This window comes from Perissodus microlepis, chromosome 1 (genome assembly GCF_051167445.1).
Source record: "Perissodus microlepis isolate ML-2025 ecotype Zambia chromosome 1, ASM5116744v1, whole genome shotgun sequence".
Taxonomy (NCBI): Eukaryota; Metazoa; Chordata; class Actinopteri; order Cichliformes; family Cichlidae; genus Perissodus; species Perissodus microlepis.
In genome coordinates this window covers 15,522,676-15,548,254 of record NC_140461.1, presented here as the reverse complement: position 1 = coordinate 15,548,254, position 25,579 = coordinate 15,522,676, and the positions used below count along the sequence as shown (strand labels likewise).

The following is a 25,579-nucleotide window of genomic DNA, read 5'->3' as shown; positions in this document are numbered from 1 at the left end:
ATGCAGAGTTATAGTGTTGCTCTGGTTTGTGTGCTGGGTAAAGGAACCGAATCAGTGGACTAACCCTGCAACGTTTAGTTCTGTGTACTTGTTTCTTCTCAGTCTGGTGTGAAAGTCTGACTGCACATAAAATACAGCAGAAACAAAACTGTTAATAATCCACCCGTGCACTTAGTATTATATTTATTTAGCACATACTTCATTAGGCCGACCTTGCTAGCACTGGGCTGGACCTCTCAGCATAGATTCAACAAGTTGCTGGAAATGTTCCTCAAAGACTATGGTCCACATAGCTCCACATCCATGATGTAAATGTACGTTTTTATAGATTCAAAGGTGCTCTATTGGATGGAGATCTGATGACTGGAGGCCATCTTGAGATTATTTGAGCTTTGCGTGGTGCATTTTCCTGCTGTTGTGGTCACAAAGGAACAGAGGTAGGTTGCAGCATTTAAATGTTGCTCACTTGGTACTATGGCGGTCCAACGCATGCCAAAAAAAATATCTCCTAGACCATTAAACCACCACCCATAGCCTGAACTGTTTATACAAACTAAGATGGATCCATGTTTTCAAACCGTTTATGCTAAATGATGCATCAGAAATCAAGACTCATCAGTCTTTCAAGCTTTTGTTGCCCAGTTTCGGTTATTCTGTGCAAATTCTGGCCATTGTGATAGGAGTGGCTATCAGGGTGGTTGTCAAAGGAGCTTGCAAAGAAAAGCGTCTGGACTTCTTTAAGTTACTTGAAGACGTTTCACCTCTCATCCGAGAAGCTTCTTCAGTTCTAAGGTCAAATGGTGGGGAGTCCCAGATATAAACCTAGTGGGAGTTTCCCCCCACAGAGGGACAAAAGGACCCCCTGATGATCTTCTAATCGCCTGAGCCAAGGTGTGAAACTGGGTGTGGGTCCCAATCAGCCAGAGTTTCGGGTGAGTTCATTGTGAAACCTGGCCCCACCTTATCATGCGAATTCCTGAGGTCAGATGGCCCAGGATGTGAGTGGGCGTTAAGGCGTCTGGGAAGGGATCTCAAAACTGGATTATAGATGGCAGAGAGTTGGTGTCGTAAACCACCGCCTCTGTTCAAAGATGGTCGCTCACAGTGGACATAGATGGCTTCTTTCACTCCTCTTTCAAACCATCTGTCCTCTCTGTCCAAAATGTGAACATTGGCATCCTCGAAAGAGTGACCTTTATCCTTAAGATGCAGATGAACTGCTGAGTCTTGTCCTGTGGAGGTGGCTCTTCTGTGTTGTGCCATGCGCTTGTGAAGTGGCTGTTTGGTCTCTCCGATGTAGAGGTCTGGGCATTCCTCGCTGCACTGTACAGCATACACCACATTGTTAAGTCTGTGTTTCGGCGTTTTGTCTTTCGGGTGAACCAGTTTTTGTCTGAGCGTGTTGCTGGGTCTGAAATGCACCGGGATGTCATGCTTGGAGAAAACCCTCCTGAGTTTTTCTGATACACCGGCTACATAGGGGATGACAATGTTGTTGCGTCTGTCCTTCTTATCCTCCCTCGCTGGTGTCTGGTCTTCTTTTCTGTGCCTCTTTGCTGACTTTAAGAACGCCCATTTAGGATAGCCGCACGTTTTGAGTGCTTCCTTTACATGTGTGTGTTCCTTCTTTTTTCCTTCAGGCTTAGAGGGAACATGTTCTGCCCGGTGGTGTAGGGTCCTGATTACCCCAAGTTTGTGTTCCAGAGGGTGATGGGAGTCAAAGAGGAGGTACTGGTCCGTGTGTGTGGGCTTCCGGTAAACCTCGATGCTGAGGTTGCCATTCTCTTCAATGTGCACAGCGCAGTCCAAGATAGGCAAACACCTAGTGGGGGGATACTCCCACTAGGTTTATATCTGGGACTCTCCACCATTTGACCTTAGAACTGAAGAAGCTTCTCGGATGAGAGGTGAAACGTCTTCAAGTAACTTAAAGAAGTCCAGACACTTTTCTTTGCAAGCTCCTTTGACTACGATGACCTGGATGACTGAGAACCTTCACAGACATCAGGGTGGTTATTACAGTCACTGCTGCCTTCCTATGAACTCTGGGCAGTTTGGGACCATTTCTCTCTGACCTAGCATCAACAAGGCATTTTCAATCGTAGAACTCACTGGATATTTTACTCTTTTTCAGACCATTCTCTGCAAATCATAGAGATGATTGTGTGGAAAAGACACCAGTAGATTAGCAGTTTCTGAAATACTCAAACAAGTTTGTTTAGCATCAAAAACCACACCACATTCAAACTTATTTGAATCTCCATTCTCAGTTTAAACTTCCAACGGGTCATCTTGAAAATTTCTACGTGCCTAAATGCACTGAGATGCCTTCTTACCACTAGTTAATTAGATACTTTACTATTGAAGTGCTCAGTGAGTGTAGTTTATTGCCAGTCTGATTCTGACAGAAGACGAATGCCTTAAACTATTTCATATGCATGTTACGTACTTATTTTACCCCTTTGGAAGGAATAAACACAATATGACTTGACCTTTTTAATGAATAAGTCATTTCATTCAAATGAATGGAAGCAGTAGACAAAAGTTATTAAATAGAGGCGATTGCAAAGCAATCATCCAACATATTTTTGGGGAGAGAGGTTTCAGCTGAGGGTAAGGCAGCAATCTGACACTGAGCACATTTGTAAAGGTCAACACCATCGCTGTTCTCTGCGGGTGCAGAGTAGAAGCATCTCAAACGTGACAGTGCAACATACTGAACAGGTTTGATAGCACACTCGTACATCAAATGTGACGTGAACAAGATTGTGCATCTTCCATTTTGGACAAAAGCCTCAAGTGTGACTGCTGCCAATGTTCCCCAAACACCCATAAAAATGAACACTTTACCTAAAACCCAATAGATGACATTTTCCAACTTTAGGTCATGTTATTGAATACTGCCAACATTTCAATATAGGTTATATAACCAGTAATTACATTTGGTGCTTGTTTATTTAGTTGCAATGTCATTCCAAAAGTTTCAGCTAAAGTGCCACCTTAAAGAAACACACATCAGGCATCGCAAAAATGGCTGCGAGTCTTAGTTTTGTATATATGGTACACGGATTTTCATTTTAAACCATTTTTAGATTTACTATCTGTAAATTAAAGTAACAGCTCACCCCCCCTCAAAAAAAAAATCTCCTCTGTCCTGCAGAGTTATGTATCCATCTGGAATATTTTGGTGGGTTTTGCCCAACTCTGGAGATGTGTGGTGTAAAGATGTCCGTCTTTTCTTGAATATAACGGGACTAAGAGACACTTGTGCTGTCTTAAATGGGTTTTTAAAAAAATCTGAACTTAAAAAAAAAAAAAAAAACACAACCTACATTAAACAGCAGCCCAGATTAAATGAAATTTAGTCACATTATATTAAAGAGAAGGCAGACATTTCTGCTGCACATGCCTCCAAACCTGTGCAGGTGAGCCAAAAAAAAAAATCTAGATGGATGACATGCACAACAGACCAGAGGAAATAAATATCGAGCTTTACGGTAAACTGCACCTTTAGTATTACTCTTCCGACAGCACGTTTTGTTTAAATTATGTCTCAAAGTCTGTAATTCAATGAATTCTATATGAAATTACACAATTAAACTTGTATCATGATGGAGAATGTTGACCAGCCAGCCAATAAGAACCACTGCCAGCCCAGCTGAGTGACAGTCTGTCCTATCAGTCCACACATTAGTACTTTAGTAATCAAACGCTTGGTTGAATGTGCGTTTGTGTCCCCCTCTGTTGTTGCCGTAGCCGCCGCTGCCGCCGTTCCGGAACCCGTTGCCACGGCCACCGCTTCCACCGAAACTCCTTCCCCTGCCGCCTCTGAACCCTCCTCTGTCACCACGGTTACCACTGCCAAAGCCTCTGTCACCACGGTTACTGAACTGCTTCTCCTCCAGCTCTGGCAGCTCTGTGGCCACAGTGAGCTGCCAACGGCGACCGTCCTGCCATGTTTCCTGATGGAGGAACAAGTGGGGAGACAAAGGATTTCAGTCTGTTGAAATGTGTATTTTCACATTTTTTCACATTTACAAGAAGTCAACTACATATGTTGAACGGATGTTGGGGTTATTGTTGTTCCCACCTGAATTTCCTTGACTTTATCAGCTGGGACGTCAAAACAAACTCCCTGTTAGAAAAACAATAAGCGTGAGATGGCGAGTTTTTCAATGTCTGTGTCAAACAGACATGGTCACATATGTTCACTCATACTAACAGATGTCTCTCTGTTTACATGCTGTGGATAATTAGCTTTGTGCTTATTGCGCGACCAGAGAGACTCAATTCCCATACAACAGGACAATACATTATAAAAATAAAAAAAATGACATTTTACTCACTACTTCTCTTAATTTGCATTTTCATTTACCAGTGGGTTACCAATTCACACTTCCATTTGCCAATTCAATTGCTATCATTCATGTGGCACGCTGGGGTGTGGTTTTTTCACTATTTTGCAAGAATGTACAATTTATAAGAAAGTAGAACACTCGCTGAGCCCAGTCCTTTGTAACTGTACACACGCAGACATCCATCAACATACAACCTCTCCCCCTCTCACACAGATACCCATTATTCTACAAAGGTCTAGCATCTATGTATACACCAGCCGCAGCTCACATGTCTACATATTAAGTGTGTATACATACTGTTCTGCCTTTGAGGAAGGTCATTCTGTGAATGTGGTTCTCAATCTCCTCTCCTAGCTGCTCTTTGATGGTTCTCCAGGCGTAACCCAGATTATGCATCTCCTGGGAACACACCAACTGCATTGTGCTGAAACCCTGCGAAAAAAACAAAACAGAAACAACACATTAGGCAGAATTACAGTTATACATCACCTAAAGGCACAGCGCATTTCTAACTAGATGGAGGACAAGCACTATACTTAGTGGGTGGGCAGGGGCAACATGTTAGGTCTGCATGAGAACGCCCACGGGCTTTAAAACAAAGGGCAGACACAAATCTATCGTCTAGGAAAGCTGTATGCGAGGGTGAACGGTGCCTAATACGACATAATAGCGAGAGTTCTGTACGCATGCATAAATAACTTACAGCATCAGAGTTGAGCAGTGACCTCTGCTCTAGACTTGTGGCTCCAGAAATGTGGGCCAGGGCAGCAGCCAGTGCATCAACTGCTCCTCTCTCCTCAATCAGCTTCTCAGCTGATGCTCTGAAGTACCCGATAGCCGCGACTGGAACAGAATCCAGAAACCTGGACACAGTTTAGGAAAAGTCAACAATCAAACTCTCGCAGTCAGGGAAGATTTTTCACATTCAGCAGTGTCATGGTTAAGGCAGAGGCTTCATGGAACCACCAAGCTGCCAAAGTACTAAAGCATCGCCCTTGATTATTAATAACACCTTGTGGCTGACTGAATACAAGCTTTCAAATAGTAAACAATTAAAACCATTTCATACTCCTGTAACAAAATATAATTGCTTGCCCTTGGCTCTCACTCCCCTTAATTACCTACCTAACAGCATCCTTGCTTGATGACTTAATAATATCGTTGGCAGTGGGAACGCCAACTCGCCTGAATGTGATGCCCTGAAATAAGAGCAAATAAAAAATGGTTAGTTTAACAGTCACACAGGAAGGCCTCATTGTCACAGATTGTGTAAAAACATTGGAAAGCAATATCAGAATCAATTTCAACTCTAAGAAAAAGACAACATTCACTTGGGTTTTCTAAGCACCTTTATTTACCTGGTGCCTCTTAGACACCCTCCTCTACCTTTCTGTTCTTTTCTCTTTGGATCTTATCCATTTCCTTCTCACACGTAAAGAGAAAAGACTGAGTACGACTGATTGTGTTCTTTTTTCTGATTTTTTTTTTACAGCTTCTTTTTTTGAAAAACAAAAACAAAAGGGTAAGCCCGTCACTCCTGTTTGCCCAAGTGAGCATTTCAAAAGATACCTACTGCTTTGTTTTCTACGTAGCGCAACTGGTCCTCTTCTTTTCTTTGGTAGAAGCAGATGCAGACTCCAGTCCTGCCTGCACGCCCCGTACGTCCTGAACGATGGATGTATGACTCCACATCCTGAGAATAAACACAAAAAAACTTCAGACAAAGTAAAGATTTGAGGCTTCATCATTTTATAACATTTCTCCCTTGAAGACATGGAATATGTCAGTTCTGTTTGTTTGTTAGCAGTCTAGCATCTGCTGTTTTCAAGATATCCTGTTCAGATTTTATGTGATGTTAGGTACCAATAACAGCTGGAGCAGAATTTATTTTAGTGAAAATCTGGTCAAGGTCACACCAAATGTGAAAAATCTACAAAACTGTTATTTTTATTGAGTCGTCAAATTATATAAACTATATACAAATAGAAATGGGTTTGGAGGACACGAGTACCTAGATCAACCTTGACAAAAATTAATTTGAATTAGTTAATAAAGTTTCACAAAAAAAGGGAAAAAAAAACAAATCACACTCCATATCTGTGTGTGTGTATATAGCAATCATATATATCTTAAACAGCTTATAGGACCCAAAGATTTTTGCCAATTCTACTCTATGTGTACAGATCCAGAATAAAGAATATGAACAATGGAGAAGAATAAAATACACCATTTTAGTATGGAATGCTTCAAGGTCATAGGTCAAAGGTCAGACATCAGCGTGTCATGTCAGTGTTAGCAGCACCCTTGCCGTTCTGGGGCAGATGCGCTCTCCCAGTGATCTTGTTATGTATAATCGTGTGAAAGTGTGCAGGTAACATCCATGCACCGCGACTTAATCACTCATTTTCATCCATCATCTTCACAAGTATAAAATCAACACTCTTACAATAATTAAACAAATAAATAAATATAAAGGCATAATTAAGGAATTCTTATAGATAACTGGAAACTCTTCTCACCTTGGGTGGAGAACACTGGACCACCAGGTCAACTTCAGGGATATCTAATCCACGGGCTGCAACATTAGTGGCAACCAGAACCTCAAAGGAGCCATTCCTAAATCCCTTCAGCGTCATCTCTCTCTGCTTCTGGGGGATATCACCATGAAGAGACTGGGTGCTCTTAAAAAAAAATAAATAAATAAAAAATAAAATAAAATTACCGAGGATATTACCAATTTAATGTGCAACACATCAGTCTGTTAAATGTGCACCATGCAAGTATGTGCATCTACCTGTTTGATGGATGCATTCATGGAAAGCTCATTGGCCTCTTTCTTTGTCTCACAGAAGACAATGGTTCTCCCATGGCTGCCACTGTACACCTGAATCACGTCGCCTATCACTGCCGCACGCTGTGACCAGTGACATGCTATGGCTAGATGCTACAGTAGAAAAAGAAACAGAGACAAATGATTCACCAGGGCGGGGGAAAGCAGGGCGTGAGAGGAGAGAGATTTTCATTAATCCAACTGGCAGGCTAAAAACTTGTACTTTATTACAACTTCACTGAAGTGGATGATGATAAATACAGCAATTTTTACTGCAAATGAACTTGCTGGGTTTTCCTGGTGGAGATGTATGCGAGCTCATTTTACAGTCCGTTACTTTAACTGGCCCTGCATGCAAGCACCTCTAAGCAATGTAAACCAAAGACCCAAGACTGCTGTAACGCTTGTTAAATTGCACCAGTCTCAGCCTCTACGTCTCCCTCCCACACAAACACACTTACTTCCACAGTTGTCGCAGCTTTCTGAGTTTTCTTGCCAATCAGGTCAATATGTTTGCAGTTGGGTCTCATGTATTTCTTTGCCACTTCATACACCCAAGGTGGGCAGGTAGCCGAAAACAAGAGAGTCTGTGGGTTGGTGTCGGCGTCTAAACAGGAGAGATGTGCACAAAATTAAAATTTACATATATAACCAAACTAAAACAATTACTACTTCAGTAAACAGTCGTGTAAAAAGGAAAGGACTCTATGCAGTCCTGTGAGAAACTAAGTACACCCTTACACCCTAGCAGTTAAGAGGCTAAATAGCAGCAAGGTGCTGCTAATCACATTCGCATTGGATTAACTGATCATCAGGAAGTGTGAGCACCTCTACAAAGGTAGAAGTTTTGGCAGTTTGATAAACAAACTAAAACACTATCAGCCCATTTTGGCCTATATACATATTTCAACATACAAACCCAGAGATTTAACTTTACCTTTCTTATATGATGAACCCAAAATCTCTTCGACCTGTTCTGCAAAGCCCATGTCCAACATTTGGTCCACTTCATCCAGAACAACATGTTTGACTTTGGTGAGGTTGAGTTTATTGTTCTGGATGTGGTCCTTGATGCGACCGGGGGTTCCAACTAATATATCAATACCATTACGGATAGCATCAACTGGAAAGAAAAGGTTAATAAAAAGAGTTTTATTTCATAACAATATATAAAGCACACTGAAAACAGCAAACAGAAACTGCATTTAAAAATATTCTGACATCTACTTAAGAATCTATTTCTAGAAAAAACAGCAGTGAAGGAATGGTCTCAGTTACCCTGATTATCATCGACATTTTACAGTCACTGAAACTGAAGTCATGATTGGAGCAATCCCAGTTATTAAATTAATTTGCAAGTCCCATGAATCATACACTACAAAAAAAAGCCCATGGGCTGTTCCAGTATACAGTCCTGCCACCTTGTGTCTGCCCTGAATTACTGCAGTCAAAAGGTTAAAAGTAGTGCATTTGAGGCATTCAAGCAAAAATGGTGCATGGAACCACAATTTTTGCTAAATTAAAATGTGTAATACATGTATAACATCCCTCTTTTCTAACTGGAACATCCAAAACTATTTGACTTAAAGAAAACTGTGTTGTTGTATGTGACATACTCTGTGGGTTGTAGGAGCTGCCTCCATAGAAACAGGCGATAGATACGCGCTTAGCGATGTCTTTGAAGTCTTTAGCAACCTGGATAGCCAACTCTCTGGTTGGAGTCAACACCAGAACCTATAGTTAAAAATAAATAAATAAATACTCAGTCACACAGAATCACAGCGTCCATAAATATTCACTACCTCTGCTGTGTATGGGCGTGTACCTTGGGAGGACGGCCTCTGGCCATGTCCACTGAATCCTTCTGGAGCTTCTCCACCAAAGGGATAGCAAAGGAGAAAGTCTTTCCTGTTCCTGTTCGGGCTTGGGCAATTACGTCCTCTCCATCATAGACATGATTAAATGTCTTTACCTGAATGTCAAACAGATAAGCGACTCCTCGGGCTAAAAAGGGACAGTAATAGTGTGGAACACAGAGAAAGAAAGAGAATCAATGGTAATTAGTTATTAGTTAATTATTTAGCAAACCTCGAAGCACTTCAACAACTCCTATGCCCATGTTAGATTACCCCTAGAAAGCTTGCAGAAGTCTATAAATATTCAAATAAATTCTGTAATTCTTCATTACATAAAAAAAGCTGAAGTCAGATTTAACAACATGACTACCCAAAACTATGACGCACCAAGCATGTCAGGCACTGTACATGTGCCAGTGACCTTCTAATTCTGAGGCACTGTATAAAAATAAATATAATTAAAAATAAATAAATAAAAATAGGGTAGAAAGCTTTGACATTTACCTTTCAGTTTGTCAATAGTGACTTTAGAGATCCTAAAGTTGGAGAATGCACCTTCTTTCTGCTCTGGTGTCTCTTCCTAAACAAGAAAACAGAGTCAGTTTTGTTTTTAAAACCTCTAACTGAAGCCAGAAGATGTGCTGGGAAAAGCAAAAAACATTCTCTCTGCAGATCTTACCGTTTCTTTTTCGCTGTCACTGGCCGAATCTTCGCTTGACTGGGATGGTGTCTGAACCGGGGTGTTTGGGGTGGAATGTCCATTGGTTGCTGCCTCTGCAGTTGCCTTCTTTTGCTTCTTCTTGATTTTCTAATCCCCATGAAAAGAAGTGGATCAAATATTACAAATATTACAGAGAGATCACTTTATAGGCAAATTTATTATATTCCCCTAATATAAACAGGATGTATTAATATGCCCATAAACTGTCCATTAGTTCCAAAATTAGACCTTTGGCTAAGGACAATCAACACTGACCTCTGTGTCTGTCTGTTCTTCAGTGCTCTTCTTAGTCTTCTTCTTTGGTGTTTCAACACCATTGCTGTTGCCATTCATATCAGTGGCCTCATCGAGGTCTTCGTTCACTTGGTCCGCCGCAAGCTTGTCTTTTTTCTTTTTCTTTTTGGGTGCAGGAGGCTCACAATCTGGATCCTCCTGCTCTTCCAGCTGTTGCTGCTGCTTCTTCAGCTTCTTGCCCTCTTTGGTCTTGTTCTATTTTTTTTTTTTTTTTTTTTTTTTTCATTTTAAGACACAAAACAGTAAGAAATTCAGGAACCCCAAGGACTCTGTAGCTACTCAAAGTTTAAAAGTGAAAACCTTTCTTAAAAGTTCAGTTCCTCCACACATTGTTGGCTAATGTTGTGCTTTTTGTCCTACTATCAGCAAAAACGTCATTTAGAAACTGCAGTGGTTAATGTGCATCTGCTGTATCACACAACCTTTCTGCTGGCAAAATATTCAAAGACTACAGTTATTTGGGTGGTTTTTGGCATCAAAGTGGTCTGAAGCTACTTCCATCTGCTCTCTTATTCAGTAGGGGCCACCTCAGTGGGCAGCTCTGCACGTCTGGCTGATTTTTACGCTGGATGCTCTTCCTGACAACACCAAAATAACTAGTGCCTCCTCCCTGCATCGTAATAGGAATATTTTGCTTAATGTAAACCACTGGACTATGAAGCCACTTATAAAAATGAGTGACGTCGAAAACACATTAAACAAAAGACAAAACACTTCTATATGGATATCTGTGTGGCGACTGACCCCAAATATTGACATTTTATTGAATAAATTAATGACTTAATGAAATAAAAAAAATCATGGAATACTACTTTAATAACCAGAGATGAGCCCTCTGCTAATAAGACGGCTCCTCTCCTGCACTGCCACCCTCAGATAACATTAGCCGAACAAACTTATAATAAATCATTTCGACCAAAGAACCAGCCAAACTGTGTTTCCCAGTTTAAACGGTTGACTTATTAATCCTGACCTGAGGTTGACAATGACGAACACTAATCAGCCATCCACCTTGTAAGTCTGACAAAACTTAACTCTAGGCGGCCATACAAACCTTAGCGAATTTAGTGTATTTAGCATACCAAAGTGATATTCGGCAGCACCTATAGTTATGAGTAAAGTGTTGTTTACTGTTTTACGTAGTATTTGTTTGGGTTTTTTTTAGAACGTCTGGCTATAAAGTAAACAAAACTTAGTTCGTGTTTACAGCGCGGATGTATACTCAAATGTAAACGTCAGACCACACGATCAACTCTCAGACACATGGGCATGCCACGTGATCTTCTCTTAGCTAGGGTTAAATGGCTAACACTCGCATTGTGTGCTAACATTAACTTAGCTCACCATCGGACCACGTTGCTGCTCTTCCGCTTCATTACAAAATTTAAGTTTAAAACAGCACGGGATATGAGCGCAAAAATACGTCACTGCTAAGTTCGCTACACACGGTTATCTTATCTCTCTCAGTTTTCCTAACAGTTAAGTAGAGTTAGCTGTCTCGTTAGCTAGTTAGCATGTTCAGCCACATGCTGCCAAAACATGGAGGAGCCGAGCCGCGAGTAAAACCATTTTTCTTTCTTTCCAGGTCGAGACGACCTGCTTTGCTCACCTTTAGGGTTTTAGTTTCCGCGACAGTGTCTACTTCTTCGTCCATTGCTTGATCCTCAGTTTCAAAAACGATCTTTGATGGCATTTCTCTTCCCTGCTGGAAACCCTCAGCGTAGACACAGGTAAAACCCACGGGCACGCGGACGGAAAGGAACGCGCAGGGCGGCGCGACGACGCGTGTTCGCGATCCGGGTACAGAAATAGACCTCATAGACACTATATGCAGTCTCTGGATAAGCAAAAGAAAAGAAAGAATATTAGTAACACTTCCTTACGAACGTGAAATAATTACAGCATAATCACAACGAATTATAACAATAAAAACAAATTCAAATGTTAGGTAAAAAATATTTTCGGATCTCAAGAGGGAAAACAAATCTTACAATCAAGTAACTGAAATGGTGGTGAAAAAAGCAGCCAAACAGCCCTAACAGTATTTAATTGAATTTAATCACAACCACATCAACATACTTCATATAGAGTCTGTAGTAGTTTCACATTGTACACTGTCTATTAAGCCTATCAGTATTTTTATTCGTCTTTAGGCATGAAAAGATGAATAAAAATACTGATTGAGGTTGTCATAATTCATGCATGATGGGGTTAAATAACAATAATTGCAATGAAACACGTCATACATCTATAGTAATATTAAATAACCAGTGGGTGGCAGGGTATGGAGTTACACATCAGTGTCCAATGTAGTGGTTTATGTGCAACTATACCATCAACACTGACACGAATGCAAGAAAACATCCTTTGAATAGCTGTCCACTGTAGTGACCACTATGTGTGAAAGGGTTAATGGCTGATAACAAGTAAACAGGTTAAAGGACTTGTCACATAATGATCCACTGCAGCTCAGTTTGTTTTACTACAACATTCATGTATGTTCTGTAAAGCCAATCCCTCGTGTTGTCCCCTCTACAAACAATATTTATTATAAAATTGGGTTTGGAAAGTGAAGTCTTATTTTTTGCAAATGCTGAATTTATTTAACAGCAAGCAGGAGGTGACAGCCCTGGTTGCAAAAGCCAAGACGGTTTTTATAAAGTAATAAAGTAATAACTTCTAACTTAGGCTATAACTTCAGTTTAACTATAGTTAAAGTCTTCTTAAGTGGAGCATGTGCAAGTTATGATCCTGTTTAGGGTAAAACAGACAATAAAACAGGGTGTTTTAGGACATGACAACTTTGTCATTGAGAGATTGCTACTCCTGGGCAAAGAAAATAATGAAAATGAAAATAATTATAAATTGAAGGAAAGATGTGAAGGAGAATTAATAATTAGGCTCCTTAGGAAAAGAAAACTGTGGTGCTCAAAAATGCACACCCGCACATATGGGCCTGCTGTGTTCAAAGACCAGTTTTGTGAAGAGGAACTACAAAAATCAAATCCTCAAGATCATTATTCAGCTCCACTGTTTTGAAGAGCTAAATAAATATGGATATCTCAGTGGAAAATAAAACTTCTTTGCTGAGGTTGACATAAAAAAAAAAGAAAAAAACTTGGTTGTTACAACAGTGAAGCAAGTATAAGTCATTTTTTGTCTTCAACTTTCAGTTTATTTAAATATAGCCATCTTTTTGATCAGTATTATGGTACAGACTGTTTCACACAGAGCAATCACCTTATTCCAAGCAGATTTTAAGATACTAGTATACTGTTCACAGATTGCATGTTTGTCTAACAAATGTTTACATTTTCAAAAGATATATTTTAATATTTTGTACAGCTTTTTTTTATCCCTACTGGGAGAATATCCTGTGTCCTGGTAGGCAGGGTTAACCCACTGTGTGTTCTTGCACTGGAAGGAGAAACCGGAGTGATCATGTGGAGATTATATAAACAGAAGGACCTTCCGTGGTTCTGAAGCAGAAAAAGCAGCAGTAATTTACACTTTGATTTGCATTGCTTGCCAGTCATTTGTCACTTTGCTTTGTATGAACAATTACAATAGAGAGAAGAGGCCATTTTTGAAGATTAATTGTGACCTCTTACAAGTGTGATGAATAAAATGGTGAAATACAAGCACTTATTTGTCAATTCTTTATCAGAGAAATTTTCACTACACCAGTATCGTGTTGCCAAAAACTACAGGATCCAGTCAAGAGTCCACTGGCGAAGATACCCAGTTTTACAGAGGCAGTTTTTAATGTTCTAGAAAATCAGATGCAGAAGGCCTTTATATATCCTCTCTTGGTCTCACAGTGTGCTCAGTTAAATATTTAAATTGACTTCTGGACCATCAGTTTTAAGAGATGCACTCTGAAAAAAAGAATAAAACTGCAGTAGTTTTCTTCTCTGTGCATTTTATTCCTATGGCTTTGTTCGTCCTATTTCATGCAGCTTCTTTATGACAATACCAACAAACTGAGGTCCCACTTAATTTAGTTTAGTCTATGTTAACCTGTGCTTTTAAAGGTGAGAAGAGGTGCAGTTTGATCTGACAGTACCCTAAAAAATAACCACAGACTTGACATGTTTCCTAGCAGAGCTCGAGCCAACAGTTTGATCGGGTTTGGTTTTCTTCTCATTTTGGGGGAGTTAAGTATTTCCAGCTGTGCTGCTCTACTTCACTACAACTCATTATTAAGGGAATGAGCATAAACAAACAAAAACCCATATAATTTATGTCTCTTGAGCCCAATAATGCCAAAAGTAGGGCTTCAGTGGACTGCAGCACATGCAAGAAAATATTGTTCTCTTTGGCAACTCCTTAAACGCAAGACAAGTGCTCCTAAAGAAGAATTTAATGAACACAAACATGTAAAAAAATAAAGATCATCATATTATCATATCTATAGCACACTTACACAAATAACACCGTGTGTCTTCATAGGACCCTTTATATCTACCCAGGAAATACCATCTCATTCTTCAGGTAAGTGAAGTGAGAATTGTGCAGCACAGAGCTATAATTTAATAAAACAAACACCCAGCAGGCAATGTAATATTTTAAAATGAAGCTGCACACTGAAATGTATTCATTACTGCTGTCACTGCCGAATCATCCCATGAATTTGATCAATTCTTAGAAACTGTTTAACAATTTGCTGTTATATATTTTATCAGTGACATCTTGTCATATATTAAAAAATACTGTTTCCTTTTTGAGCTTTTGCAGCTCATATAATGATAACCCCAAGCCAGATGTGAAGCAGCTCAGCAAGAATAAAGATATAAAGCATCGCTCAGGCAATTGCAGATGGAAGATTGGAGACCTCATAATGCAAAGTAGATGAGAATCCAGAGTGTTAATAGCTGGTTGACGTACACTTGACATCCGTTGTGTTGCTGTAAAGAAAATCTACATAAAGTGCTCTACCATTGTTAAATCAGGCAGTAAAATGTCTCATAAATGTATAATATGGCAAAAACAAACAAACAAACTGGTGCACCTCTGATGCTGGTTTACCCTTATTACAGGTTTGCACTCCACACAGTAACTACGCTCTCATGCATCTGCACATGCTGGATTCAGCTTTGCCAGTTAAACGCCCTGCTACCACACTACCCCTGCATGTGTACATGGCTGGAACTTAATCTTTGCTGGGAAGGGCTTTAAACTCCCAAATCCCTGCGCAGGAATTGACAGCTGCAGTGACTGATAAAAACTTCAATCCATACGTGATAAACAGACAGCACAGTTTTAAAGCCATGATAATTTTAGAAACAGAGCGCAGAGTTCTTTTGACACAGCAGCCTCACAAGATAATAATGGAAATGTTTCCCCTAATGCAGTTACAGTTGTGTTTTTTCCTTGTATTTATCTATTCCTGTTGTTTAGAGATCGCTCTGTGGGAATCCTGCATCTGAGGTATATGCTGGAACTCCTCCACTGGATATGGCCAACATACTCCTGCCTTTTGAATATACAGTGGCAGACTTTTAAGGTTTTCAAGAGTTTAGCCAATTTTTTATTTCCAGGGTGCCATATAACTTTTTAATGAAATCTTGTATAAGCCTCTGACCAAATGAAACACTTCATTGGAACAATAAATTGAAATTAAATAATTGTTTTTCTTTGCCACCATGGCATTAGGCTTATATATTATTAAAAATACAAAAGTGTCGGTTTAGATTTTCTACTTGATTTGGCCGAGTGAAGGGTAGTCATTTAGCTACAATTTTGTTCTGTATACACTCAACAGCCACTGTATAGGTACATCTTGGCTTGGATTGTGGCATCTGTATGTCACTATTGTGTTAATGTGGACCAACAAGACCCGAGGAATGTTACCAGCACCTTGTTGAATCTATGCATGAACACTGAAGCCAGTTCTGAAGGCAAAAGGAGATCCAACCCCAAACTAGCAAGTTGTAACTAATAAAGTAGCCACTGAAGGTATTATTGTAAATGTTGCTAGAAGATGCATAATTCATTTGTTTGTTTAGGAATTTTTTTTATTTTTATTTTTTGTAATCACTTTAGTTTCAACTTGGTAAAGGCGAGATCTCTGTTGTCTATCTTCCCAGTGCAAACTGCTTGCACAATGTGGTACTTAGCATGATGAAATGTGCCACCATCAGTACTGACAAGCAGTTTAGCCACACGCAGCAAGAAAGGCAATAATTTTTCTAGTTTTCTAGTTATAGCACCTGATGCTTTAAACTCTTTCTTGCCCAGTTTTGTCACAATGTACACAGATTGTACAAAAAAGGGAAAGAAAATAAGCAGGTTTAATGAACAGGTGTGTAATCACTCTCTGAGATGTATAAAAAAACCCTTTCTATTATGTAAATGTTTAAGTATTAGTTATTGGACATTCTATACAGGCTTTTCTGTGATTTATGTAATTTCACACTGTATTTGACATGTTTTCAGATCCATAATGAGGCAGATTATGTTTTATGATGGACAGTCTCTTCCATAACTGTTTTGAAGCTGAGTCACTCAGTCGGCTGTCTGCTGTTCTTCATCGTGGCCACTACAAGGTTTGAATTTCTTTTCCTGCATCATATGTACCTCAGGTTTATGGAAGTTGTTATTTATGTTGTTTTGTTCATGGTTTCACCTTTTATACTATGTATGATTTACTGTATCATTGTTTACCCCGATGTTCTAAAGATAATCCAAGGCTATGCTTTAATGTATAGCAAAGGCCTTTAAACATTTTTATGCTTCAGTGATAGTCATGGAAAGAAACAATATGCTTTTGGGCAGTCTGTCTGTCCAACCACTGACCATAAGAATAACCACATACTTATTATGAAAAAACTTTACATGAGCGTCCAATAACAATGCATCATGAAGTGATGACATTTCATATCCAATGTCTTGAGTCTGACACAGTTATAAACCACAATATGTCTGGTAAACTCAACTTAACCCAGACCTTCCCAAAGTGTGGGGCCCGCCCCCTAGGGGGGGCGCGGTATGAAAAGGGGGGGGGGGGGGGGGGGGGGGGGGACAAAACGCTTGGACATTGCTAGCACGGGGCGCCCACAGAAACGCAAAGCAGGAGATGAAGCATTGCTGAATATGTTTCCAAACCAACTTCATTCTAAGCCAAAGACTAGAAAATATGGTGAAGCATATCTTCCCTTTGGTTTCACCTGCACAAGTGCCAAGGTAGGTCTCCCCTGCAGAATTGGTTTTCCCTGTGTCAGGAGCGCTGGGCTGTTCAAATCACGACAAACAGTATCCCACAGTTGTTTATGTTTTTAAACCCATTTTGCACAGAGAGGCATTTTTGAAAAATGCATTGATAGCAATGTTGAATATTATTACACATGAAAAAAAAACAACTACAGTAAAATAATCACACCGTGACGCCTCTGCCTTTGTAAATGGAGGAACAGTAACTGCGTGTGTATATGTAAGCGTGTAAAACCTGAAGATAGTAAGATTAACAGTAACAGTATTTTGTCTCTATCTGCCATTCTGCAATTCATCTCATGTAAACAATAACGTGCGCACAGCGTGACGTGAAAAAAGGCACATCCCTTTGACATTGCGTGATGAACTCTGTATTCCTTGTCCACACGTAAACGGAAAAAAAGGAGTTTTAAAAAATCTCAGTTTTCGGTGATTCGAAACGCCGTTTGTGGACGAAACAGCTGCGTTTTCAAAAATACCCGTGTAGGTGTGGACGTAGCGTAAAAGAGTTAGTAGTTTATTTTATTACTACCTGTAATTTATTGCAGATTACTTGTATTTGCTTAATTGTTTACTAAATGTTTGAGGTGTGAAAGAAACCGCAGTGGAGCAAAATATGGGTGTGTGTGGTTGGAGGATGTGTGCGTGCGTGTGCGTGGGGGCTTAGCAAAAAAAGTTTGGGAACCACTGACTTAACCTGAGGCATACTTCATACTTCCCAGTTCAAGGTCTACATCTCTCCTGGTGAAAGAAACTGTTATTGCATTGCAGCTGTCTTGAGTGAATACTTGAGGGCATGTACATTCTTCTCAAGTACCAAAACCCATTTTTTATTTGAATTAGACCTTTAAAGGACAAAAAAGATTTGCCTTCAAAACACTGCCTGTTTTTTTTTTTAAATAAAAATAAACATAGCCTTAACATGTACAATGTCAATATTAATACTAATTTATGTGTGAAAAGAGAATCTACCTTGGAATTTCTTAACTCTCTTGACTTACACCATATCTCCACTCATACTTAAGCAGGTATAGTGAGTGCATTTTGTTTCCTCTTTTATACAAAAAGCAAACCAAGGTGCTGTCTCCAGAGGGCCTTCGATCAGACATTAAAGTCATTGGGATCTTCCAGTTGGTCAAGAGCTATGCTGAGGTGTAACTCAACCATGGACCATGATGTCAAAAATATTCAAGAACTGAATCCAGGTGGCACCTCTTAACAGTGGGTAAATGGTTTAACAAAAGTGACTTCAAATTTAATTCAAATATTCTGAAATCAGAATTCATTACCGAGTTAATTCTTTTTTTATTTTTATCAATTTTTTTTTATTATTTATGGGGGAATTTCTTCATGGTACAAGTACACAGAATCTGATTTTTCACGGCAAACTCTCTAACCTTTACTTTCTTGCTTTAAGATCATGATGTTCACATACTGCCCCCTGGTGTTGTTTGAGTGCACCAACCTAATCATGATTCTAGACAACAGATGGTGTCCCCTGACTCATCACAGCAAGAAAAGCACGAGTCAGTCTCTCAGTAAGCCACGACAATGATCCAGCATGTACAACAGCAGGACCTACCCCACAGTGGGATGCTGGCATCACTAACATACCATGAGTCAAATTGTTTTAATTCTATACACTGTGCACATTAAATAATGAGTTCATTGACCAAACTGGAGCTTATGTTTGATGTGTGATTGACAATGCCATTTCTGCTTTGTTTATGTACAAAGGTGCCCCTGAAAATGAATAACAAATTAATTATGATTACATTAAAAACAGGAAAAGGAAAAGTATCAGCGTATGTGTGCAGCATGTGCAATATTTGCATGTGTGCTTTTTACATTAATGTGCGTGTAACAAAAATACTGCAAAAGATTAGTTTATGTCTGGATTCAGACTCATAAATCTTGACAAATAGAGCAGATTTGAGGTTTTAATGAGAGAAAAATATTTCAATGTGAATTGTGATTTTTTTGATGATTGTAAATTCAAGTAAAGATAAAAACTGTTATTTAAATTCAAATGGAAATCAGCGGATGTGTTTCCGTTAGGATATTTTAAAAACAACACCTGTGCATTTTTGTCATCCTGGACCAATTTTAACACACCAGCACTATGTGCTATGAAGGTTTTCAAAACATTGCCCGATTACGGCTGCTGCTGCTCATTTTTCTGTGCTCAAAACTAAATTGCTAAAACTAAACTAGAGATGAAAACAGGGTTTGGTGGACAAGTGCAACATCTTGTTCCATATGTATTCGGTTTAATGTCGAGAAAATGCACTTAATTAATAAAAGAAAAATTATATAATTCAAGATCATAACACAACCATATGTCTACAGCAGACATATAATACACATTTAGGCTTGTCCCAAACTTTGGCTGCATTCACAATGAAGGAGGTAACCAATTTTTTTTTTTACATATTTGACTGGGGTTTATGGGGTAAATACAAGCATGAATATTGCAATTTTTTTTTCTTTTTTAAAATTCTGATTAGGGTTACTTTCATATGCATCTAAATCAGATACAGGTTAGATCTTCTACAACATGACTCCAGTGTGAACTTCTACATCATTCAAAATAAACCAATCCCTCTTGAGGAGGTGTGTGTCTGAACTGAGAGCGTTGGTTCTAGAGTCCTGTGGAGGTACTGACAGATGTAGTTTCAAAATCAGTTAAAGGTGAGCCTTAGCCATTTCGGAAGAATTCTGTTTGTGAATTCTGCCTTTCACATTATACTACTTCTGGTTACTTTACATTCACCCAAATCTCCACAGAGAAGAGGAAGCTGTTTTATCATGAAACTCCTAACTAAGAAGATGTCGTTATTTTTCTTTTTTTATTAGAAATAGCTGGCTTCTACTGCATATCACCTTGAAACAGTACTAAATAAAAATGTAAACGCTAAAGTCAGTTACCTCCATGTTTACCTCATAAACTAACTGATGTCGCCAAAAACGTGCGCCCCCCCCCCCCCCATGGAGGTTATACTTATCTTTTGTTACTGAAAAAGTTGAAGCATCTAAAGTATATCTGTCTCTGACTTACACATGTTTACACCAACATCTTTGCTAACTATATTTTGGTAGTCTAAAGTTCTAGAGGTCAGATGCCGTCTTCCAGCAATTCCTAAAGCGTCAGCCAACCTTTACACGGGACTGAAGAAAGGCACATTCACCACTTTTTTAGTTACTTCGCCTTACCTGGAGTAATAGTTCTGACCTGATCTTATAATTTTTATTTATTTGCCATAGTGGGCGTTGGTTTTAACAGGAGTGCCGGTCTCCAGTGATTGGTTGTTATGCTGGGCAGCACCCAGCCGTCTGAGGTCGAGCCACGTATTTACGTCAGCGTCGTAAAACGTAATGTTATTGGTTGGAAATTTGACCGTCCTCTGAGCGGAACTCCCAGTCGCCCTTCAGCCGACAGAAAGAAACATAAAGATCGCTCTTCTCGCCCAGGACAGACACCAGCCTAACGTGAAACCATGGCAGGGACGATTGCACGGAAAGCTATTGAACATTTGAAGAGCAAGGAGTTCAGGGACTACTTGATGAGGTCTGTGTCAGAAGCCGGAACATTTCTCTGTTAGCACGGCAGCTAAGCTAGCTACAGCTAGTCATGCAGAGTTAGCTAACGTTCACCTGCCCTAACTAAAGTTATAACAAAATTTTAATGAACATTTTAAACAGTTTGTTTTTCTTTTGATATCTCTCTTCATGCATAGTTTTGTACTTCGTTTTAAGTTGGTTTGTTTTCAAGAGCGACCATGTCTCCTGTGTTTTCTCCACATTATCAGCTTGATTGTTAACTTATAAGGAAGCCCATAAAACAAACAGGTAACCTAGAAAGTGGGCCGAACCCTGACGGTGAAACAACGTTAGCTTCTTAAGATGGTGGTGAACTGCTTTAAAAGTCTGAATCTGCGTCAAAAGCTGGCGGAGAAATCTGCTCCTGCTACTTGTCAAGATATTGGTAAATGTGTAAGAGAGTGTTTACGTGCCACATATTAGCCACAGGTCTGAAATTTGGAGTAAAGGCCAAATTTTGGCATCTTTGGTCAGCATTGTTTGCGTTTGTCACAAATATACACAGTTGTTATCACTGTTATCTGAAGAGCTTTGCCTGTTTTAACACTTTAAAATCATCGATGGGCAAGCGTTATGACGTCTGGTGTATACTTGTGCAATATCTGTTCTTTTAAATCAAAACTACTGTGTGTTGGCAGTCTGCACAAACGAGTTTTACTGCTTACTTTTGTTAAGGACTTGCAGCTGCCACCTAATTATGCGGGTGTTAAAATGCTACCTCGTTCATTATATCCTTACTAAGAAATGCAAAATTATATTGACATTTGCTACCTACTTGAAGTTGTAATGATGTGTGAAAGACATCGTGTCTTTGTGACTTATCTTTGTTTCTTTTCTTTTTTTTATGTGGAACTGAAAAAAATAAAACAAACGCCAAACAGCACAGTAAGTTACCATCTTTTCTGTTAGTATATCCTTTTCTGTGACAGGCTGTAGTTTTATCTGTACCTTACTATTGATTGATCTTGTATGTCATATACAGTGTTGACTTAAAAATATGACACTGAGTTTTTAGATCCTTATCTTACGGTTATGTCTGGCTTTAAGTGCACAAGCTTGACTGATTCACATATAGTTAAAACAATGAGTCTGTGCTACCTTGTGCAGCAGAAGTGTTTTTGTTTTTTTTTGTTTTTTTTGCATTTTCTGCCCATTTGTTAAATGAAAATGAATTTTGTGCTTGAAGGAGTTAAAGCCCACTTAAGAAAAAGTGGTTGAAGAAAATTTTTTTTTATGCTAGTTTTGATTATTTCTCCTTCTTGTGGTGTTCGAAAAGTCTTGTTTAATAGATTTAGGCATATTTTTTCTTTTCCCCTTTTTCTACTTTTATCCTTTTGATGTAATTTATTAGTAACTGTATCTTCTCTACATTGACATGACTGTTGTGACTTTTTGCAGCATTTCTGGGGTCCTGTAGCAAACTGGGGTCTTCCTATCGCTGCCATCACAGATATGAAGAAGAGCCCTGAAATTATCAGTGGCAGAATGACCTTTGGTAAGATGGTCACAGATACATCCAGTATACATGCAATATTCTAATAATTTTCTAGTTAGTATTGATATATTTTGGGCTGTTAGTGGTTCTTTTATCTCAAGGCTACTAAGAAGGCTTTGAGAGAAGCCGTGATGTCTGCACTGGTCTATTGATTTGTTTTAAGATTTTCTTTGATCTCCATGCTTTCCTGTTAAGATGTCGAAGAGTCTTATATAAAGACTTAACGTTAGAGCTGTAGTAGGTATATAAGAAAATATGGTTCTATTAAATGTATGGTTTCTCTCCTCAGCTCTGTGCTGTTATTCGCTGCTGTTCATGAGGTTTGCCTACAAAGTGCAACCCCGCAACTGGCTACTGTTCGCTTGCCATTTGACCAATGAGTCAGCCCAACTGATCCAGGGTAGCCGTCTCATCAAATACAAGTAAGAAACTTTTCTGTTCTGGGGTTGGTTTCTTTTAAAGTACATTCTAATTTTCAATCACCTGTTCATAGAAGATCATAACTCTGCAAGATGTGAGGACTGTGTTTTTGGCAAAGTCTGTGCACATGATGTCACATATCAGGACTCTGATTCAAGAGCCCTGGTTCAAATTCTGACTGAGGGTACAGCTTTTGTTTACTTTGGCTGTTTTCCCACTGTGACCTTTAACCCAGATCAGTATTTCATCATTTAACTGCAGTGCTTTAGATTTTAGCAAACAAAAAACCCCAACAACATTAGATATGATAATAGAAACATTAATGCCTTACGTTTCTGTATTTCAGCATGGAGAAGAAGATGGGCTCTTAGTCCCTGATGCAGATGGACTCCAGAGTGGCACTGTGCTGCTTCAACACTCACCTAAACCTTGAAATCTTGTCTCTGAACTTATCTAATTAGTAAACTGCTGCACTTCCGTTCTTTTTAGTAAAAAACCAAACTTGACGTTATCATGATTTGTACCTTAAGTTTCAGCCACTTTACTAAAAACGGGGATTAAAAACGGATGCTTTGCTCTATAAATTAAGGTCAATTGGTGTGAATTATTATTATTATTATTATTATTATTATTATTTATTTTTTTTTTTTTTGGCAACATTCAATATGACGCACCAAAATATAATGTGGAAGAATGTACACAAGGCTAATCAGCCTGACAGTAAGATGTCTTGCACCCAAGATCTACTTGCTTTGGCACACTTTTAAACAAAACGAACAATTATTTGTCTAATTTTGGCAAACTTGAGGTCACGCTTTTGAAATGTGTGGGTTTTTTTTTTTTGTTTGTTTTTTTTCCCGTTAAATTCAGAACACACAGGGGTTAAGCTGTTTGTCTTTTGAGTTGGAAGTTATTCTGTAAATTGTATATATGAGTATATCTGCGGGAAACTTGTCAAACTAGTTTCCCACAAGTGTCAAAATACATTCAAACAAATGTTTAAAACAAAATCAATAGTTACATCTTTTCATGTGGTGAAACTGTCGACGTTATAAAGCAGTATAATCATGGTACAAACTCAGACTGGCTAGGTTATCATCTGGCATGACCAGACAAGAGGAGCTGCTGCTTCTGCCGGTGCTTTTCAAACATGCACTGTGTGTTATTATGTGTCATTCCCATTAATTTATTGTCACTGAATAATTCACGTTATTTTCCCTGATTAATATTTGGATTCTATAAGTTTGTTAAAATAAACTGACTATGACAAAATTAATTTATTTTCTGAGTTTTGTTTGTTTTACTTTGAACTTCTTGTTTGTCTCAGTCATGTCCTCTGTCACTCTTGGTGATCCATTGACATTTAATTGCATCAGATACTTCTGCTATGGAAAAGTCAAGAAGTCACCTCTCTGTATTTACACTCAGCATTGCCACTGTTGAATAAACAGAAGACACTTTTTTTTCCCCTAGCAAAGTTAGTTATTCTGATTTGTAATTTCTATGTCAATGCTTTATGCCTTTTTGTTCACATGTACACCCAAGGCTTTCAGTAAAAACAGTTGATATATATACTATATTAAGCAATAACATTTTGTCCATATTTAACGCTGAACAAATAGCTTGTTTGCACTATAATAACCAGTGGTTGAAGAGGCATTCTGATCTTTTAGTTCCATTTTTATTGGTACCAAATTAAAACATTCCCCTCAAGGCAATTTATATTATATGATAAAGACTCTACAATAATGCGAAGAAAATCTCAGCAATCAAATGAACCATTATGAGCAAGAACTTGTTGACAATGGGAAGGAAACATTTCCTTTTAACATTAAGAAACCGCCTGCATAAATAGGTGAAAGCAGTCCTACATCAGGAACGGATCTAGACGGGTGGCATGTGCCACCCTAAAATGATCCCTTGCCACCCTAGTTTTGCATATGACAGTGCTGTTTATTAAAATAAGACAGCATTAACACTTTGAGCCTAGCTACAGTTAACACTGAATATAAATTCTAAAACTGAACTGAATATATTGCATTGTGAGAGGAATTCAGAGACTCACTGGTAACAGTTCGAAGACAAAGAGTAAATGGCTGCATTCGTGGGAGATTCAGTTTAACACTATTGCTTGATGCGGGAAAACAGACTTCTGGAACATGTCATCATTAGGAGGGATAGTGTCAAAGAATGCAAACAATGAAAAGAAGCTGAGGTATGCCAAGTTACTCAGGAACTGGACTGAAAATCAGGTGCAAAGGGTTTGATGGAGTGATGACTCCAAATTTAGTCTAAATCATCATCATCATATGCAAAGGAGGTCAGGAGAGCGCTACAGCAGTGAGTGTCTACAGCCATCTATAAAGCACGGTGGAGGCTCTGTCATGGTTTGGGGCTGCCATTCAGCCAGGGGTGTTAGAGATGTCGTCAATAGCAGTGGAGAAGACGTAGACTCGGTGCTGCAGACATCTGAGCTGAGAAAGCTTATAAAAGAGTAAAGACTAGTTAGAAGAATGAAGAGTCACAGAGTAAATGTGAAAATGAAACTCATCACAGGACTCTGTGCACTTGAATAGCTGATCATCAGCACGTTTGCTAGTCTGGAGCATTCAGATCCACCCAAAGACTGTTCAGTGCTCACAGAAACTGCACAATACCCAAGAGCTGCATCTGAGCCTCTACAGGCCTCAGACAGCATGTTACATATTGACGTTCATTACAGTTTAATTAAAAAAAAACAAAAAAAAAACGAACAAGTATGGCTTGTTGTTAAGGGCTGCCAGGAGAAAGATT

General features: G+C 39.0%; 2 protein-coding genes across 2 annotated transcripts; one reads left to right on the top strand and one right to left on the bottom strand.

The window, feature by feature from the left end:
- Positions 1–2,483: 2,483 nt before the first annotated feature.
- ddx21 (DEAD (Asp-Glu-Ala-Asp) box helicase 21) lies at positions 2,484–11,893 on the bottom strand. The gene is made up of 16 exons (XM_084931938.1): positions 11,669–11,893; positions 10,021–10,254; positions 9,724–9,852; positions 9,549–9,624; positions 9,014–9,192; positions 8,805–8,922; positions 8,126–8,311; positions 7,650–7,795; positions 7,153–7,302; positions 6,878–7,039; positions 5,932–6,051; positions 5,484–5,557; positions 5,062–5,221; positions 4,656–4,790; positions 4,091–4,135; positions 2,484–3,962 (listed from the first exon to the last, which is right to left on the bottom strand). Exons 1-16 carry the CDS (start codon positions 11,876–11,878, stop codon positions 3,699–3,701), a joined length of 2,388 nt encoding a protein of 795 aa, XP_084788064.1. The 5' UTR covers positions 11,879–11,893; the 3' UTR covers positions 2,484–3,698.
- Positions 11,894–20,634: 8,741 nt separating this feature from the next.
- mpc1 (mitochondrial pyruvate carrier 1) lies at positions 20,635–24,062 on the top strand. Its single transcript, XM_084931912.1, has 4 exons — positions 20,635–20,843; positions 22,270–22,366; positions 22,656–22,788; positions 23,133–24,062. The coding sequence occupies exons 1-4, from the start codon at positions 20,769–20,771 to the stop codon at positions 23,155–23,157; spliced, it is 330 nt and encodes a 109-aa protein (XP_084788038.1). The 5' UTR covers positions 20,635–20,768; the 3' UTR covers positions 23,158–24,062.
- Positions 24,063–25,579: the final 1,517 nt, after the last annotated feature.

What these genes read in the sequence shown, in the direction of transcription:
- ddx21 (XM_084931938.1), bottom strand. Translation starts at nt 11,878, where the DNA reads ATGAGGTCTATTTCTGTACCCGGATCGCGAACACGCGTCGTCGCGCCG. An exon ending in AAGCTGCGACAACTGTGGAA is followed by an intron (nt 7,303 to 7,649) that starts GTAAGTGTGTTT and finishes TTTCTACTGTAG; the next exon opens with CATCTAGCCATAGCATGTCA. An exon ending in GCTACGTAGAAAACAAAGCA is followed by an intron (nt 5,558 to 5,931) that starts GTAGGTATCTTT and finishes CTCTTATTTCAG; the next exon opens with GGCATCACATTCAGGCGAGT.
- mpc1 (XM_084931912.1), top strand. Translation starts at nt 20,769, where the DNA reads ATGGCAGGGACGATTGCACGGAAAGCTATTGAACATTTGAAGAGCAAG. An exon ending in GGGACTACTTGATGAGGTCT is followed by an intron (nt 20,844 to 22,269) that starts GTGTCAGAAGCC and finishes GACTTTTTGCAG; the next exon opens with CATTTCTGGGGTCCTGTAGC. An exon ending in CAGTGGCAGAATGACCTTTG is followed by an intron (nt 22,367 to 22,655) that starts GTAAGATGGTCA and finishes TTCTCTCCTCAG; the next exon opens with CTCTGTGCTGTTATTCGCTG.